This window comes from Mesoplodon mirus (assembly GCF_964341445.2).
Source record: "Mesoplodon mirus genome assembly, chromosome: 15".
NCBI classification, from domain to species: Eukaryota; Metazoa; Chordata; class Mammalia; order Artiodactyla; family Ziphiidae; genus Mesoplodon; species Mesoplodon mirus.
Window position 1 is genome coordinate 31954370 of NC_138991.1, and position 16643 is coordinate 31971012.

Consider the following 16643-nt stretch of genomic DNA (forward strand, 5'->3'; position numbering starts at 1 on the left):
GCCCCAGGAGGGGCATGGATCCCCCTTCTGGGAGGAGGGAGCCAGCCATGCAACCACCATCAGCTGCCTCAGCATCCAAACTGGTTCAACACCTGTGAATTGGCAAGAGGAGAGTGTGAAAGGCCCGAGTCTGCCCCTACCAAGTCTCTGCTGGTTCCATCCATGGGTCTTTCCCTGCCTTCCTCATTTTCTGTCAAAATGAGAGGCTAAGATGAACAGGGCAGGTAGTGGAGAGAGCAGATCTCAGGACCAGCCCTGTGTTCCCTCCTCTCCCAGGCAGAGTGGCCAGAGTCACTTGCTCAGGCAGGAGTCACCTGGGTCCAGTGTCTGGGACACCCCTCTCTGACAGTCCCTCTTGGAGTCTGACCACCTGATGCATGCAACACCATCGAGCACCAGCCGGAGCAGAATCAGCAAGAACAAGGTCAGTCTGAGGCCTGCCTGCTGACTGTTACATTTGCAAATCCTTCCCTGTTTCCTGAGCATTAGGTTTTTCAGACATATGAGGATTCTAAAAAAATAACATCACAACCAGCAGGTGAACAAAAGTTTCATTTTGTTTCCATGACTCTGGTCCCCTAAGGGTCAGGAAAGCAGTGACCATATTCCCGTTTTCTAAACTGCAGGGCCCAGGCCCAGGTGGGTGGCGGGGAGGCTTGCATCCTATGGCCACCTGGGATGGCAGAAATCAGGTATTTCATGTGGGAAAATGGGCCCCTAGATGGCAGGAGTGGCCTTTCAGCAGATGTGGAGTTGCACCTCTGTCCCAGTCTATGCAGATCTGAGAGGTTCTTGGGGAGGGCACTGGTCCCCTGTCCTCATCCCAGGGGAACACATCAGCCATTCCAGTGGCCTCCTTCTGCTCTTGGGCTGCAGGGAGGAGAGCAGGGGTGTGCCTGACTGTGGCCATGTCTGTGTGTGTCTGCTATCGGCATGCACGTGTGCACGTTTCTGTGGTTTGTGGGTACAGGCTCAGCAAACCACCTCTTAGCTGAGTGCCCAGCTGATTCTTCTCATCAGCTCAGGAAACCATCCTTGCGGGCCCTTTAAGTTCTGTGGCCCTGGACTGTGCCTACCTTGCCCACTGTCCCAGGGCCCTACCAGCCTGCCTGTGGCTGTGCTCTCTCTGCTCACCTTCTGCCCCAAGTCATTCCACACAGCATCTTTCCACACAGAGTACAGAGGCTAGTAGCTCCATGTCCAGGGATGGCTCCCACATCACCTCTGAGCAACATGCATCTGTCCTGCCCACAGGATGCTCTGTGCCTGCTTCCTTCCTTTACATCATCTGCTGACATGCGTGGGGTGCTTCCCAGGGCCCGGTAGTGCTCTAAGCCCGTTCCATTGACTAACTCCAGATCCTCGACTCACTCCCACGCAGAAACACTGTCATCGCTCCCACTTTACAGATGAGGAAATGGAAGCACAGAGAAGTGATATGAATGCTCCAGGCCCGGGGGCCTCTAATGGGGGAGCTGGTGTTGAAACCCAGCAGTCTAATGCAGAGCTGGTTCCCTTCCCCTCTGTGCGGACCATGGAAGCCATTCCAAGTGCCGGGCCAGCTCATTCGGGCCCTGTCTTTACCTCAGATCAGTTGGGTGACTGGGACGAGGGGACAAAGGCATCTAGGATGCAGATCTTGGCCCCAATGTCACCTTCATCTCCTTCCTGCATTTTCAGACCTAATTCTTAACCTAGAGATTCTGCAATCCGGCCTCTCTGGTCACTGGAGTTCCTGGAGTTGGAAAAACCAACTGGGTCTGTTTTTCTTTCAGTTGAAAGAAACGACCAAAGTGACAGTGTTTTCTATATTATGTGTCTTTCTCTGGCAAAAACAAACCGGAATCAGGTGTCTGGCTGACAGCCAGGAGAGGAGCAGGAAGCAGCCCTGGGTGACCTGCCTGAGGGTCCACCCACTTGTCTTACCAGACTCCCGGGGCTGCAGTGACGCGGTGTCTCGGGTTCTCAGGGAAGAGGCGGTGTCATCCTGGGCACCACACACCAGCCCTGGGACCCCAAGGGTGTCCCTGCCCTGGGGCAGCCCCTACAGGAGGATGAGGCTTGGCTGCTCAGAATGGGACTGTCCTGACTGCATGTGATCCCCCGAGGGAGGGGCTGTTCCTGGCATTTAAATATGAGGAAACAGAAGCACAAAGAGGTGACATCACTTGCACAGGTTGGCCTTGTGGTCATGACAGAACTCAGATGCAATCCAGGTGTACTCAGGTCCCTGCAGCCCACTCTCCAAGGAGGACAACAGGATGGGCACTTAAGGCTGAACTTGCACTCAGCACCAGGGGTCCCGCCTCATTCAGGCCACGGTTCCTGTGGCACCTTTACCTGTGTCCACCAGGAGGAATCTGGTAAAACCAAAATCAAGGTTCAGACCGTGATCCCCAACAGCAACGGTGGGTGCTCTTCTCATTCCCCAGGGGCCAGGCAGCCCCCTCTCAACCGCAACAGCTCAGATCCCAGGATCCTGTCCTAATCCCCGTGCCCAGAACTCCTCCTCCCACTTCTTCCCAGGTCCCAGCCTGTCCCCAGCCTGCTCCAAAGGAGGCCTGTCCTCCTTCAGGTTACAGGAGGGAGTCCAGCCCTGGGAGACAGCCTGCTCTGGGAGGGGCACGCATCCTGCCCCATCCCTGCTGTGTGCTGTCACCTCCTACCAGGCAGATGGGGACTCTCCTTCCTGGAAGCTCCTCTGCCTGCCCACACGCAGCCGGGTGTCTGCCCTTCTCTGGGCCCAGGGTATGCTCCCACTCTGTCCCTGCACTGCCTCACCTTCCACTGCCTCTCTGGCCACAGACATTCCTCAACTACACTCCTGACTGAGCCTAGACCAACAAATAGTCCTGACTCACTGAGGAGTCTGATGGAGGCTTTGTCACTTTAACTGATTCTGTCTCTAAGGAACTAAATGCTGGATGATCCTGATTGGCTGAGCCATGCAGCCCACCTGACCAACTGAATGGCCAACTGCTGCCTGTCAGTGTTACCAGCTGCCTGTCAGATGGATGGACCCTGGGATCCTGGAGGGGCTGACAGACAGATGGACATCAGGCAGGAGAGGGGGCCTGGATGGGGAATGCCTAGGGGTCATCCATAGCCTCTTTGGTCACTTTTCTTTCTTCTTCTCTTTTTTGTATTTTTACAGATTTATTGAGATATAATTCACATACCATATAATCATCCATTTAAAATGTACACTGGTTTTTAGTATATTCACAGAGTTGTGCATCCATCACAATATAATTTTCAAACTTCTTTACCACTCCGAAGAAAAACTGTACCCCTTAGCAGTCATTTCTATTCACCAAGATGCCCCCAGTCCTAAACAACTACTATCAAGGTAATCTACTGTCTCTATAGATTTGCCAACTTGAACATTTCTTATAAATGGAATCATACATGTGGTCTCTTCTATACTATCTTCTCTTCTAGATTAACTTCTTTCATTTAGTATGTTTTCAAAGTTTGTTCTTATTGAATCGTATCAGAACTTCATTCCTTTATTGCTGAAAAATAGTCCATCTTATGTATAAACCACATTTTATTTATCCATAAATAAATGGATGGGCATTTGGACTGTTTCCACCCTTTGTCTATTATGAAAGCTGCTATGAGCATTCATGTAAAGTTTATGTGTGGATGTAGGTTTTCATTTCTCTTGAGTATACGTTTAGAAGTGGAATTTCTCGGTCAAAGTGTAACTCTATGTTCAACATTTTGAGGAAACACCCAACAGTTTTATAAAGTGCCTGCACCATTTTAGATTCTCACCAGCAATCTACAAGCATTCCTTTTCCCCCTATCCTGACACTTTCTGTCTGTCTTTTTAGCTACAGCCATCCTAGTGTAGCGGTATCATTCATCTTAGTGGAGTGGAATCTTATTGTGCTCTCAATTTGCATTTCCCTAGAGACTAACGGTGTTGAGCATGTTTTCATGTGCTTATTGGCTATTGGAGAAATGTCTATCCAAATTTTTTACTCATATTTTAGTTGGAGTTTGGGATTTTTAAGTCGAGTTGTAAGAGTCATTTATGTATTCTAGATAAATTATCTTATGAGATATATAATTTGCAAATATTTACTCCCATTTTGTGAGCTGTCTTTTCACTTTTCACTTTCTCGGTGGTGTCCCTTGAAGCACAGAATTTTTAATTTTGATGAAGTCCATTATTTTTTCTTTAGTCGCTTGTGCTTTTAGCATCATAGCTAAGAAATCATAGCCTGATCCAAGGTCACAGAATTTTATTCCAATTTTTCTTCTAAAAGTTTTATAGTTAAGTCTTTGATTCATTTTGAATTAATTCTTGTATATGGTATGAAATAGGGGTACAAATTTATATTTTGCTGGTGGCTATCCGGTGGTCCCAGCACGATTTGTTGACAAGACTATTGTAATAGCAGCCTCCCCAGCCTGAACCTGAAGCATGATGGGCCCTTCTCTCCTCCCACCCTGGTGCCGGCCCGTGCACGGTTAAGGCAGGGGTCGCTCGCCTCTCCTCTCCCTGCTTGGCCGCACCTAGCCCACCAGACTGGCCCGGTGCCTGCCGCCCACCCACTGAAGCTCTGCTCTGGGACACCAGCTCCCAGGCCACCTCATGGGTCACGAACTGACCAGTGAAGCCAGGGACAGGCTGATCCCAGGGAGCCCCTGCCTCAGATGGTGATCCCAGTAACGCACGCATCAACTGCCTCCACGTGGCCACTGCAGTTACTGCCGCTTGCGGGCCTTGCTCCACCGCAAGCTGGAGGACTATGTTGCTGGCAGCCTGGTACTTCTTCAGACCTGGCTGCTTTCTGGTGTCGCACCTTTCTACTCAGGGTGCAATAGCAGCGAGGCAGGCGTGAGCTATAGCAGCCCTGCTCAGCCATTGGTCGGTGCCACAGCGGCCCCTCCCCATCTTGTATATAGAAGGAGCCCAAATTCAGACTGAGGTAAGATGGTTCTTTGAGAGGCTAGTCGGCCATCTTCTTGGTCTGCTAAGCTTCCTGATTAAAAGCATTATTCCTGTTCCAACAGCTCATCTCCTGATTTATTGGCCTGTCCTGTGGCAAACAGAACAAGTTTGGGCTCAGCAACACTATCTGTTCCCTATTGAATTGTTTTGGCATCTTTCTCAAAAACAAATTCATCATAAATATAAAGGTTTACTTCTGGACTCTCAATTCTGTTCCATTGATCTGTATGTCCAAATGCTAGTACCACACTGTTTTCATTACTGTAGCTTTACATTAAGTTTTGAAAGCAGGAAGTATGAGTCTTCCAACTTTTTCTTCCCCAAGGTTGTTTTAGCTATTCTGGATCCCTTGAATTTTCACATGAATTTTAGGATCAGCATGTCAACTTCTCTGAAGAATCCAGCTGGAGTTTTGATAGGTATTGTGTTGAATCTGTAGATCAATTTGGAGAGTTGCTGAGAAGTTATGTCTGTTGTAGACCAGAAACCACACATTGTGATTTGTTTTTTTTCTTAGAAAACATTTCTATTTACAGTAGAGTTAATATGTAAATAATGTACATATATAATATGACTTCTGGAGTGTTATTCAGTGTATATACTCCAACTTGCATGAAGAAATACCCTATATCTATTGATAATTTGTTGTAAAGTGGATGGTGAAGTTGGAGAGTGTATGGCTGTCAAATTGCAAATACTGTGTTGGTTAAATAAAAAACGCACCGTTAAAACAAGATTGCCCGTGACTGGGTCCTTTAAAGTAGGGAGACTGTCAGGTCCAGCAGCCCACACCTGACTCTCCCTCACCCATTTGGGGTCTGCACCTCTCAGTCTGGGACTGAGAGCCCGTGGCTTGAGCTTTAGAGGTTTTAGGAAAGTGAATGCAAAGAGAAAGAAGTCCATGAGAAGTGTCTGTAAGCAAATGGGGAAAACAGGAGTAAAAAATAACACACAAAAGGTTTAATTTGCTGCCATTTATATACTATATAAATTTTACATGCTGTATATTTACAGTGGGGCAAGTGCTTTTTTAATCTTTAAAAAAACAAAGATCAAACTTTAGACGTCTCTGAACAACACAAACTGTATAAACCATACAGATTATTCAGATACAAACTGTATTAAATACAGTTTTCCCCACTCCAACTCCTGATGCAGGACCAGTGAATTATAAGTGTATCACAGTTTGATAGCATATCCATATTAAAAATAAAATCACAGTATGATTTTTGTCTGTAACTAGAAACTTTAAGGGACCAAGCTGACAACTCAGACTCCAATATCATAGTCAAGACAAGAGACACTGTATAAAAAAGTGTTATGTAATAAAAACATACTGTAGGCCTTACAAATAATGTTCGGATTATACATTCATAATGTAAATACTCATCATAACTGGTAAATTGATTGGAATAGTTCCACAAAGTTCAAAAACAGAACTTGTCTATAAAATCTTCAAATCTTGAATACAACTAAAATATGAAGCAAATTAGTTTCTAGTATCAGACATTACAGAAAACAGACTGCTCTCAAAAGTCTAGTTGAGAGCTTGTGAATCTTTAAATAAGTTTTTAAATTAAATATACACGCTGTCAGTTTGTACTTTTAATAATTCCATGGTTTCCCGGTCGGTCTTGCACCGGATGTCTAACTTGGAGGAGCATTACATGGAATACGAGTGATCAACCTGAGTCTGTGATTAAGCAGCATTTGAGATGTTCTAGTCCAGGGCGTTATTTTCAATGTGATTTATATACACAGTATTTTACAATGGTCAGCAGTTGTAGAAAGTGTCCATCCATTTGGAATAAGGGTAATTAAGAAAAGGTAAAAACTAAAAAAAAAAGTCCTCCATGGTAAAATCTGTACAGTATTTACTAAAGAAGCACCACGCAGATTTGAACAGTTATTTTCTCTATATTTATAATTTAATCAGGATTTCATCTGGGTTGGGGATGGCTTCTGTTGAACACGTTGAACCTGAAAGACAAGAGGCAGCGGGCGTTAGTTGGTCCAGAGGCAGGAAGTGGGAGCCCAGAGCCCTGTGAGCCCCGGGCGGGGCTTCTCTTCTTCATTCATGCCCTCCCCTTAGCAGGCGCCCCCAGGTCTCTGCGGGGAGCCCGCCTGCTTCCCCGCGGGCGGTGAAGGAGCCGGCGGTGGCGCGGAGGCCCGTGGGGAGGGCGCCCTCTGCTGGGCGCGGTCCCGCCAGCCCGGCCGCCGTGGAGCCACCGCAACCCGGTGATTCCCTTGCTCTAGGTAGGAAGAGGCTAATTCCTTAATGCAGCTCCGGTCTTCCCATTTGAGGACACGCTGTAAAGCGTGTTAATCAACTGCAAGTTAATCTCCTGCAGACAGTTCTCTTAAACCCCCCTTGCCGACTACCAGAAGTTACACGTTTGGACGAAATTCCCTCCGGAGAGCAACCCCGCAGGTGCAGCACGCCCAGGACACCAACCCCACCTCCCGGGGCCACTGAGTACAAGGCCAGGAGGAAATGACACTCCAGGTTTTGATTTGCTGTAAAAAAGCACCCAAAACCCATTCCGATCAAACCAAGCCCGAGCCCTTTCGGTGTGCGGGGCGGGCGGCGGGCACGGGAAGGGCTCCCCTCTCTCGGCCCCTCAGGTGGGGCTGCGAGAGGACATGGCTTCTCCATCTTTCAAATGTTTACCAAATGACTTGATTCTGAAGGTTCTGACCTGGCCTCACTTTCTTATGAGGGAGGGAGGGAGCAGAGCAACTCTCTGACTTAAGGGGCCCAAATCCCCCCCCAAGGACTGACTCCCCACCTGCTACCCCCGAAGCCGAGGCCCAAAGCTCCCTCCTCAGGGCCCCTCAGCGGCTCTACAAACAGGAAGAACATACAGAGACGAAAAGAGCTTACCGTAACTAGTGAATTTTTTGTTTTGAGGCCACATTTTCAATCACCTAGAAAGCAAAGGTTAGGAAACATTTTAATGATGGTTTTGCAAAAATTTTAGTGCCTGTGCTCTGTGTGCGTTACGTGATTACACTCAAAAGCAGCCCTCAGTAGCTTAATGTCTGCTGCCTGAAATCAGTCCTACACAAGCTGTGCCTCCAAGTGTTTTTCACTGAAAACAAGAGTTGAGGTGATAACTGAGGGTCACGTCCCCTCGGCAACAGTCCACTCTGACCCCAGTAAACCCATCAGCATTTCAACATTAGGTGAGAACAGATCTTAGGCCAAAGAAATCAAGAGCTTGATGGCGCCAGAGGACAGGAGTCTGGAAGAGAGGTCAGTGGTCAAGGCACCAGGAAAGACACACGCAGGGCAAGAGGTCCGGCCTCCACCAGCCAACAGTGATGCTTGGCCTGGACCCGAGCAGGTGGCCCTTCCCAGGAGGTCAGGACGGGATGGGCACCCAAGCCAGGAGCACACCAGTCATTGGGTGCCATCAGATCAAGGACAGGAAAGGGGCCACACCGCGCCCCCACCCCGCCTGCAGCCTCTGGAGACGCGCGTCTGGGCCACCACATGCCCACTACTGGGCTTTGCACACCACCTACTGTCCCCCGAGCCAGCTCTGCGGGTGCACTGGCGGCCTCCAGCTGTGGAGGTGGAGACCTGCAGCCGGAAGGGGAAGATTCTGGCAAAAACGTAGAATCCCTGCGGACCTCCGCAGAATGCACACGAACAGCCCGTCTCCACTTCACCCCAAGCACCAAGCAGACATCAGAAGGGACTCATCCCCACCAAGCGCCTTCCCCGAATCACTGTTCATGGGAAACCAATGCGGAAATGCAAATAATTCCCCTTAACACACACACAGAGCAAACCCACCGGTAGCTTCCCTTTCCTGCCGTCCCTACGACTCCTCACCCACTCCGCACGCCCCATCATTCCCCCCGCCACTCAGGAACACCCCCCCTTCTGCCCTCGGCCCCTCCCAGACGCCAGTGCACTGTGCGGCCATCTGTCCCTCCTCCCCCATCATGGGACTGGGCCACTGGAAGGGACAGGGCTGCCCCCAAACAAACGATACCTCACCCGGGTCCAGGATGCAGTCGAGAACCCTGTGGCCCCTGGGCATCTAGGACAGCGGGCAGGGTCGCGAGGGTGAGCCTCAGGGGTCCAGGGCGAGGCCAACAAACCTGTCCCCATGGACGAGCAGACGGGCGGGCTGGGCTGGGTTCCTTGCGGCTCTACTGACACCTCAATTTCACACGATTTTCATGTGAAATGAAATATTCTTCTTTTAACTCTTCCAACCATTTAAAAACGTTAAATCCTTCCTTACCGTCAGGCCGCGCAAAGGCGGCGGCCAGTCCAGCCCTGTCCTAGGCCCCCGGCCCCCTCAAAAACGCTCAGCACTCCTTCCAGGGTCGAAGGTCATCGGAACAGATGAGGAAGCAAGGGGGGCTCTGCTTTCAGAACAATCAGAGTAGAAAAGGCTGGGAAGTTACAAGGGAAGGCAGAACTGTGCAAAGCAGATAAGAATCCCAGAGCCCAGAGGCCTGCAGTGACCCAGGGAACCCCGTCAGGAGCCTGAGCTTCACCAACCCAGGCCTGAAGTATGACGTCCAGCGAGCCAGTCACCAAACTGAGTTCTAGGTTCTACTCACAATGCCAAAGGCTTAAGGATTCTGGAGAGAAAGAATGTACCACAACATTTCTATCAAAAATGGCTTAAAAACAGAAGTTCTGGTCCACAATCAGACACTCAGAGACATCAATTCCAGAGGTTCCCGGTTCCACATGACTCAGGTCTCCAGTAAGCGCTGCGGCAGCACGGTTAACCGTCGAGACCGGCCACAGCAGCCTCGGGCCAGCCGTCGGGCAGAGGACACAGGGCGGGGAGCTCAGAGGGGACTTACACCTTCTACGCCCTTTGAGGCTCCTTCCCTGTGTTAACCACCCTTTCCAAAGAAAAGAGTTTCTATATTCGCAGTTCCAAGTATGTCCTCTTACCCTGGTCACACTCAGACAGATGACACTTGTCATCCCTGGTTTCCATCCAGAAATGTTTTGTTTTCTCACGGCAAGGTCCCACACTGTCCAGAGGCTGGCTGTCTGTGAGGGGGAAAGCGCTGACCGCTCTCTGGAAATGGTCCACAGTCTCACAGCTGGCAGCCTTGGGCAAGTGTGGCTCTGAATCTCTAACCAAGTCCTCTGATTTCCTTGAGTGCCTCTTCTTCTTCTTCTTTTTCTTCTTGTGTCTGTGGAGGTCACCATTAGAGTGCGCTACCGAAAGGTCTGAGTCCTGCTGATGCCTGCGGAAGAAAAAGCCAGAACTCAAACCACCGGAAAAGCAAACCACCCCAAAGAGAACTGGTCTTTGACTTTGATTTATACTCACTACTGTTGACACTCATTACGTAAACACAGGTAAACCCTTATATAATGAAAAATGCGTTGTCTTCACTGTAGTAATTTTTTAAGTCTGGGGTCATAAGTTCACCAATTTCAACCTTTCCCCACCGATGCCCTTCAGCTTTGTTTGGGAGGGGAGCTATGGCCAAAACACCAGAGGAAGGATTTCGTCAATTTTTCCTGAAACTAGCGGCTGAAGGAAAAAATATTTTTGCCAGGTGTCTCAGGCACATAGGAGGGAAGGAGGTTTGATTTCCTTTACCTTCAAGTAACCACTATTTACCTATGCCTTCTGGTAACCTTTTCCCAGGGTTTCGATTGTAAGAGACACCAATGTGTAGTACACAATGCGCAGTAACTGTGTTTGTGCTCATCCCTCTCATCGTGGAGAAGTCATTTTCAAGAAAACTACTGACCAATTTAGCTTTTTAAAAATACAAATGTCCCAATGAGATTTCAAACGGAAACAGAAAACCAGACAGAGGCAAATGCAACAAATGATGTGTCTCAGCCCTTTGGGTCACAGGCACATTCAACTGGATGGCGGCCTCCCATTTCCTGCCACGCGGCAGCAGTCTCTAAGGTTGAAGGAAATATCAGCAAATGTGAAAATATATAACTACGTCTGTGAAAAAACATATTAACAATCACTGTGAAGTCAAAGAATCCCAAGCTTTATCTATCTACCAAACACTGCACACTTACTCCTAGAAGTTAAAAAGCACTAACTGAAAACGGCAACATCATCTTAAAAGATGGTTTTCGGGCATTTTAAAATACCATGAAGTAAGATTCAGCTTAACACAGAGCTAAGTTTTAGGAATCTAGAAAAACAGGGAAGTCCAAAACCCACAGAGATAAAAAGTACAAATCAGAGTCACATACACAGGACACAGCCCTTCACCTGTCACCAAGCACACACACCCTCACCTGGAATCCCGGTCTCGGTGTTTGCCTTTGGATTTCTTTTTCTTCTTTGATTTTTTGTGCCTCTTCACTTTAGGCTCCTCTAAAGGAGCCTTTTGTAAGCTTCTCCAGGCTTTCTTTTCTACATGGCTGTCATTATCCTCTGCACCACTGTACCTCCGTTTTCGTGACTTGACGTTTTTGTGTTCTTGAAACTGACCGGCAAGGTCGCAGCTTCTGGCTTCAGCCCCTAGTGCAGCCTTGTCGTGGGCGTACTTGTCAGCAGGGTGCAGAGGGGGCGCGTGGGCCAGGCCCGTCCGGGGGCTGCTGACGCGGTGCCGGTCCCTCTCTTTGGCCGCCGGCTCGTAGCCCTTCCGGCCTCTGTAGTGGTCCTTGTGGGGCCGGCCACCGTAGGGCCCGGCTCGGTCGTACTCTCGCTCGGCATGGAAAGGCCTCCACTCCCACGGCTCGCGGGCCGGGTACAGGGCGTACCTGTTGTGGTGGTACCCGCACCGCCCCCAGCGCATCCCATCCGGGTAGTACTTCTCCCGGGTCCAGGCGTGCTCGGCCTCAGCGTGGTGGTAGCGGCCCCACTCCTGGTCGAGGGCCCCCATGCTCCGGGAGTGCAGGTGGCCAGACCTGGCCAAGGATCCGGGGCAGGGGGCATGCGGGGCCGCAGCACAGGGCTCAGGCTGGGGCCGCTCGGACCGGGACTGCTCCCACTCGTGGTGGGGCCGCTTCCGGCGAGGCTTCTCCTCCGTCCTGCTCCTGCTGTCCTGCGCGTGCTCGCTGCTGGACGATCGGTCTCTTCGGCTGCGGTAATGTCCTCGGTCAACCTTTCTGAGGCTGCTGATTTTTTCCTGCACTGAACAAGCCTCCTGGACCTTCTGCCCGGCCTTACTGTCTTCACCTCTCTCACCGTTACTTTGCTCGGGGACCCCCTCTGGACGGTTTTCTGCAATCCAGCCTAATTGTGGAGAGGGCACCCCATCTGCGGACACCCCTGTGCTTTTAGGGGGACCCTCCACATCCGTGCCTCTGTCCCGACTGCTGTGACCCAAGGGCTCAGGCTCACAGTCGCCCTCGGTACGTGATAAGGGACTCGGGCTCAGCCTCCCCGCTGCTTCTGCTGCCGCCGGGTCTTGGGGACGCTCTGGTAATGCCCCTTTCACGTCCTGGGACGGTTTGCTCTGATCGTTCCCAGGGTCACACGGTTTAGGAAGCTGATCATCCCCCAGGGTATCCTTGTTGGTGTTATAAAAGGTGTTCATGCTCGGCAAAGCCTCCTCGGGTTTTGCCAAAATGTTTTCAGAGACGACTTCTTGGGTAGGTTTGATGCTGGGGTCCGAGGGTAACAAAAGCTTCTTGAATTTGCTCGTGATCAGCTCCAGGTTCTCAAGGGAATCGGGAGCGCAGCTGCCAGCCTCCAGCTCAGCCTCGGGGTCCTGCGGAGGCCTCTCCTCTGTCCCAGTGGTACTGCGGCCCCACCGAAAGAAAGAAAGAAATCAGCCGTGTACTTGTTTGCTTTCTGCTTACAGGGACAAACACTTCAAATCGTTTGTTTACTAAATATTTTATGGCTTTACTACATCTGGTTTAAACCTAAAACTGGGCTTATCATTTTTGGAAACTTCAAATTTTCTCATTAAATAAAAATGTAAAAATTTGTATCAAGCCTACCCCATTTTTCAGCAGTAATAATTCCGCAATTCTAGGCGCCTTCTGTTTTCAGATATACTTCTAATTCTTCTTCATAACTAAGTCCGGGCCATCAAAAAAGTCAAATAACGATGGGGCTCTTACTTTTCCTCTGGATCCCTTTTCTCTGAATTTTCCTGGAGGCTTGGAGCTGAAGCAGCTACCTCCAGACAGAGCCAAGAGCTCCCTGAATTACCAACAAATTGTGAGGAATCACTGAGGCATTAGAAACACTTTCTGTAGTAAAAGAACTCTGCCTTGCTTTTGATGGAGTCTCGAAGTTAATGAAAGCTGCCAGAAAGCAAGAAAAACCCTAAAGCGGGCCGGCTTTGCAGCGGGAAAATATCTGGGAGAGAGAAGACACGTGTGATCTACAGCGTGGCAGTGACGTGTTCAAGGCCGCACGTGAGGTTAGGAAACGTGCGTAGCTGGGCACTGACTGCTTATACAATCACCTGTCGTAATTCTCACGCATGTTACATTTGAAGACCAACTAAGCCGGACAAGGATAGAGAAAGGAGGACAGCCATCCTGCCAGGGACTGAGTGTTCAAGTGCCCCCTTTTTTCTAAGTGAGCATTCCTAACAGTGGTTCTTGGTGAGGGCATGCCCCCCGCAGGGCCCTTCTGAAACGTGGGGTGCATTTTTGGGTTAGTCCCACGATGGGGGAGCCTCAGAAGCACCAGTGGGCAGGGGCGAGGCAGGCGGTCCTACAGAACAGCCCATGTCCCAACGTTCATGTGGGTGAAAACCCCGGCTCTATTACTGGCTGTTTGACAGACACCACTAGGGTGTTGATCTCAGGTTGGTCGGAGCTTGGCCATAAGTCATCTACCAGGAGGATGTCACGGCGCTGACATGAGTGATGTGACCTGTGCGTGGCGCCGAGCTGCTGGCCCACCCCGTGTCCTGCGGTGGCACCGTCTCCCGGGCTGTTCACATGGCGACACGCCACTGCCTTCTGACCCTTCCTTCTACTCCCATTACATGACGCTGAGGTCAACGCACTGACTTTTTTTTTTTTTTAAGTGTGGAGACAGACTATCTTAACTAGGAATTTAATTTCAGAATACTAAAGGGAGCAAAACAAAGTCTTCGCTACTGGACAGTCGAGAAGCCCTGCGCCACCCCTTCACACCTCCTCAGGTGCCTGTCATGCGGGGGGCTGAGTGGGATGGTGCCGGCCCAGCCGGGGGCTGAGGAGGAGCCCCAGAGAGGAGGGGTCCCAGAGAGGAGGGGCGCTGCAGGAGGGGGGGCGTCAGCTGGACTAACAGACCCTGTATGTGTTTACTTTCTTAAAAGGAACATGAACGAGTTCGACAGATCGTTATTCAAATCATTCCAGGGTCCAAAAGGTTCACCCTGAGACTTCCACGAGCAGCCGTACCCACAGGCCCTGCTGTGACTCCCCAGCCCACGTCCCACGGCCTTGGGACAGTATCTTACCTCATCTCATCTGTGGAGCCTTTCCCTTTGCGGCCGAGTTTGAAGGTGTCTAAGATTTTGTCTTCTGGGAGAGGTGGCAAAGGAGCAGGCATCAACTACCAAAAAAAAACAGAGAGATTTCAGCTCCAGGGGCCACCTGAAACCCAGCCACGTGACCCTCCGGACACGAGGGTGGAAGCAAAGGCCGCCCCAGCCCCGCCTGAGGCACGCTCACCTTCCCAGGGAGACCGTTTGCCTTAGAAAAGGGGTTTTCTGAGAGTAGACCAGGCTGGACTTGGCAGGGGGCAGCACCCGAGGGCAGGCCGTTTTCTTTCGGGTCGCCGTCCGTACTGTTAGCACTGTTTAGAGCCACAGGCTCTCGGAGCTCGTGCGGAGAGGCCCCGACATCTTCGGCAACTGGAGCAGGGGCGCGTGCGCTCTCGGCGGGGCCGAGACCATTCTCCTTGCCGAGGCCCTTCGCCTCCTCGTCGGACTCTTCGGACGACTCGGCGCCGTAGGGGACCAGCACGCCGGAGCTAAGCCTGGACCTGCTGTTCATCACAGGCTGAGGGCCGGACGCCCTCAGGGTGATCTTCTTTGTTATCTTACCCGACGCGGGCATGATGGGGGCACTCGAGGTAGACTGTGCTGAAGTGGTGATGGTAGACGAGGGGGCAGGCTTGTTAGGGCTCTCCAGGGAATTGCTGTGACGGGCAGGCTGAGACTGAACTTGGCGCACAGGTAACTTGTGAATATTGATGGTGATTTTCTCTTTCTTGCGATGTTCTGGAATAAATGAGGGCCTGTTAACCGACCAGTTCTGAACTGGCGTTAGAACTGTTGAGGCGTTAACAGGGCCAGTCCTACCGACACTGGAATTCCCGTTAGAACTTGACATGGAGCTGCTCGGCGTTTCCTTCAAGGGTCCCGTCCCGTTTAGATGAGGTGGGTTCTGGAAACAAGCAGACCACAGCCAGGTGAGAGCTCCAGAAATAGTCGCAGACTCAGAAACCTGAGGCCATAGGCCTCTCCCATTTTGGTTATCTTTTTCTTTTGTGAATAACAAGTTTCACGCACCTAGAAAGCCCTCCCCCTCTCCTGTGGGCCTGCCCACCACAGACCTTTCACAGGGCACAGTTTTCTGAGAATGAATTTCTGGTGAACAGGGACCACTCTTTTTGTCAGAGAACAATACCCAGACCAAATTCTTCCTGCTCCAATTTGACAGAAAGAAGCGGGTCCCTGTGGGCATAGAGTCACACAGGTTCTCCTTGGATGGTTTCCTGGGAGCCCACCGCAGTCCGGGCAGAAGGGAGTGCCAGCCACAGGGAACTCCCATGGGCCAAGGGAGTGAGGGAGACACGCACGTGGACAGACACACTAAGCCATCCCTGCCCCCATCATCTCTGACTCCTACTCGAGCAGTTATTTTGCTCCAGATCCCAACTTTTGCTGCTATAACCCAGAAGTTGCAAACTGGTAGTCATGGGTGAATTCTGACTCACAGATAAATTGTTTGGTCTTCAAAATGTTTTCTTAAATATCTGAATTAGGTGCTATCTTAACACTGGAAGGCTTCATAGTTAAAAAAACAAAAACAAAAACAAAAAAACCTCTTGAAAAAGCAACAGCAGTGGCCCCTCCACACAGGGCATGTGCTCTCCAGTTGGCTGTGTCCTGAGGTCTCACTCAGGCAGAGCCCAGTGCAGGACCTGCTGCCTGTCCAGCTCCCTAAGGCACTGAATCTGTGACTCCCTATCAAACTGAAGGCTGTTATGACACTATGGCACAGGTGAAAGGATTATTCCAAGGTGTATACAGGCTATTCCAACAAGTCCAGCATGTCCACAATCTCAACACCTACATCAAGCAAAAGCCAGGCCTCCACTGAGGACTCGGAGCTTCACACGAACCAGGCATACCTTCCATTCCCCTTGAGAAGCCATGAGGGAGCGTGATCAGACCTGGCCGGACGGCAGAGAGAAAATGCCACACTCCTGAAAGGGCTAAACGGATATGACTAAAGTGTTCTTTTTGTAAAAGCATCACTTTCTTGGAGGCCAGCATTAATCAAGAATCCCCAAATATTTAATCCATTAAGTGAATGGAAGTCCAAGGTGGGAGCTAAAATCTCTAGCATTTAAATAGACTTACACCAGACTTTCTTCTTGATCATTATGTTCATACTCAGAGATTTTCTGTATATTTGAAATATAATAAACAGCTTGAATAAACTTTTTGGACAAGAAATTCAGTTGTAGATGAGGTCATGACAACTACTGCAATGTTGACTAGAGGGCTGGAAAGATGAACATCA

At 50.3% G+C, this 16643-nt stretch overlaps 1 protein-coding gene across 3 annotated transcripts in view; it reads right to left on the reverse strand.

Annotated features, from left to right (window-relative positions):
* Window positions 1-5940: 5940 nt before the first annotated feature.
* USP42 (ubiquitin specific peptidase 42) overlaps window positions 5941-16643 on the reverse strand; it is a 43030-nt gene continuing 32327 nt past the window's right edge. The window contains exons 13-19 of one of the 3 annotated variants that reach the window (XR_014291519.1): window positions 15194-15278; window positions 14562-15112; window positions 14348-14442; window positions 11229-12680; window positions 8976-10198; window positions 7851-7894; window positions 5941-6946 (exon numbers count right to left, since the gene is read on the reverse strand). Coding sequence is in view for 1 of the 3 variants with exons in the window: in XM_082600363.1 (XP_082456489.1) it covers window positions 7887-7894; window positions 9897-10198; window positions 11229-12680; window positions 14348-14442; window positions 14562-15278 (2574 nt within the window). In the remaining 2 variants the exon portion in view is untranslated. Of the gene's footprint in view, window positions 6947-7850; window positions 7895-8975; window positions 10199-11228; window positions 12681-14347; window positions 14443-14561; window positions 15279-16643 lie in introns of all 3 variants that reach the window. The other 2 variants (XR_014291520.1, XM_082600363.1) reach the window with 2 other exon arrangements.